Here is a 507-nt window from a genome sequence, read left to right on the forward strand (position 1 = left end):
CCACCGCCCCAGCACCTCCTCCAACCCCCAGAAAGCCCTCGGAGCCACCGAGCGCAGCCGGTTCTTGCTGAGGACCAGGAGCTGCAGCTGGGTGAGGTTGCCAAAGACAGCGGTGGGGAGGGTGGAAAGCTCATTCTCATAGAGCCACAGCTCCCGCAGGTCAGGCATGGGCCCGAAGGCGCCGGGAGAGATGTCCCGCAAGCGGTTGACATGCAGGGTGATCTTGGCAAGTGCACGCAGGGGCAGGAAGACGCCGCTCGGCAGGGTGGTGAGGAGGTTGTTGGAGAGGTAGAGCTTCTGCAGGTTCCTGTTGTGCACGAAGAGCTCTGGGGACAGCGTCTCCAGCTGGTTCTGGTGCAGCCCCAGCTCCTGCAGCTCAGGCAGCCCGTCGAAGGCGCCCGCCGGGATCTGCTGGAGCCGGTTCTCATAGAGCCGCAGCACCTGCAGCCGAGCCAGCCGCTCGAAGGCCCGGGGCGGCCGGCGGTCGACGGTGGTTCCGGCCAAGTG

At 66.5% G+C, this 507-nt stretch overlaps 1 protein-coding gene across 1 annotated transcript in view; it reads right to left on the minus strand.

Moving 5' to 3' along the window:
- Window positions 1-507, minus strand: part of LOC104538384 (leucine-rich repeat-containing protein 15-like) — a 1,749-nt gene that overhangs the window by 719 nt on the left and 523 nt on the right. The window contains 2 exon segments of the mRNA XM_010181569.1: window positions 16-492; window positions 494-505. Coding sequence (XP_010179871.1) covers window positions 16-492; window positions 494-505 — 489 coding nt within the window.

Source organism: Mesitornis unicolor, unplaced genomic scaffold (assembly GCF_000695765.1).
Source record: "Mesitornis unicolor isolate BGI_N332 unplaced genomic scaffold, ASM69576v1 scaffold32373, whole genome shotgun sequence".
In the NCBI taxonomy this organism is placed as follows: domain Eukaryota; kingdom Metazoa; phylum Chordata; class Aves; order Mesitornithiformes; family Mesitornithidae; genus Mesitornis; species Mesitornis unicolor.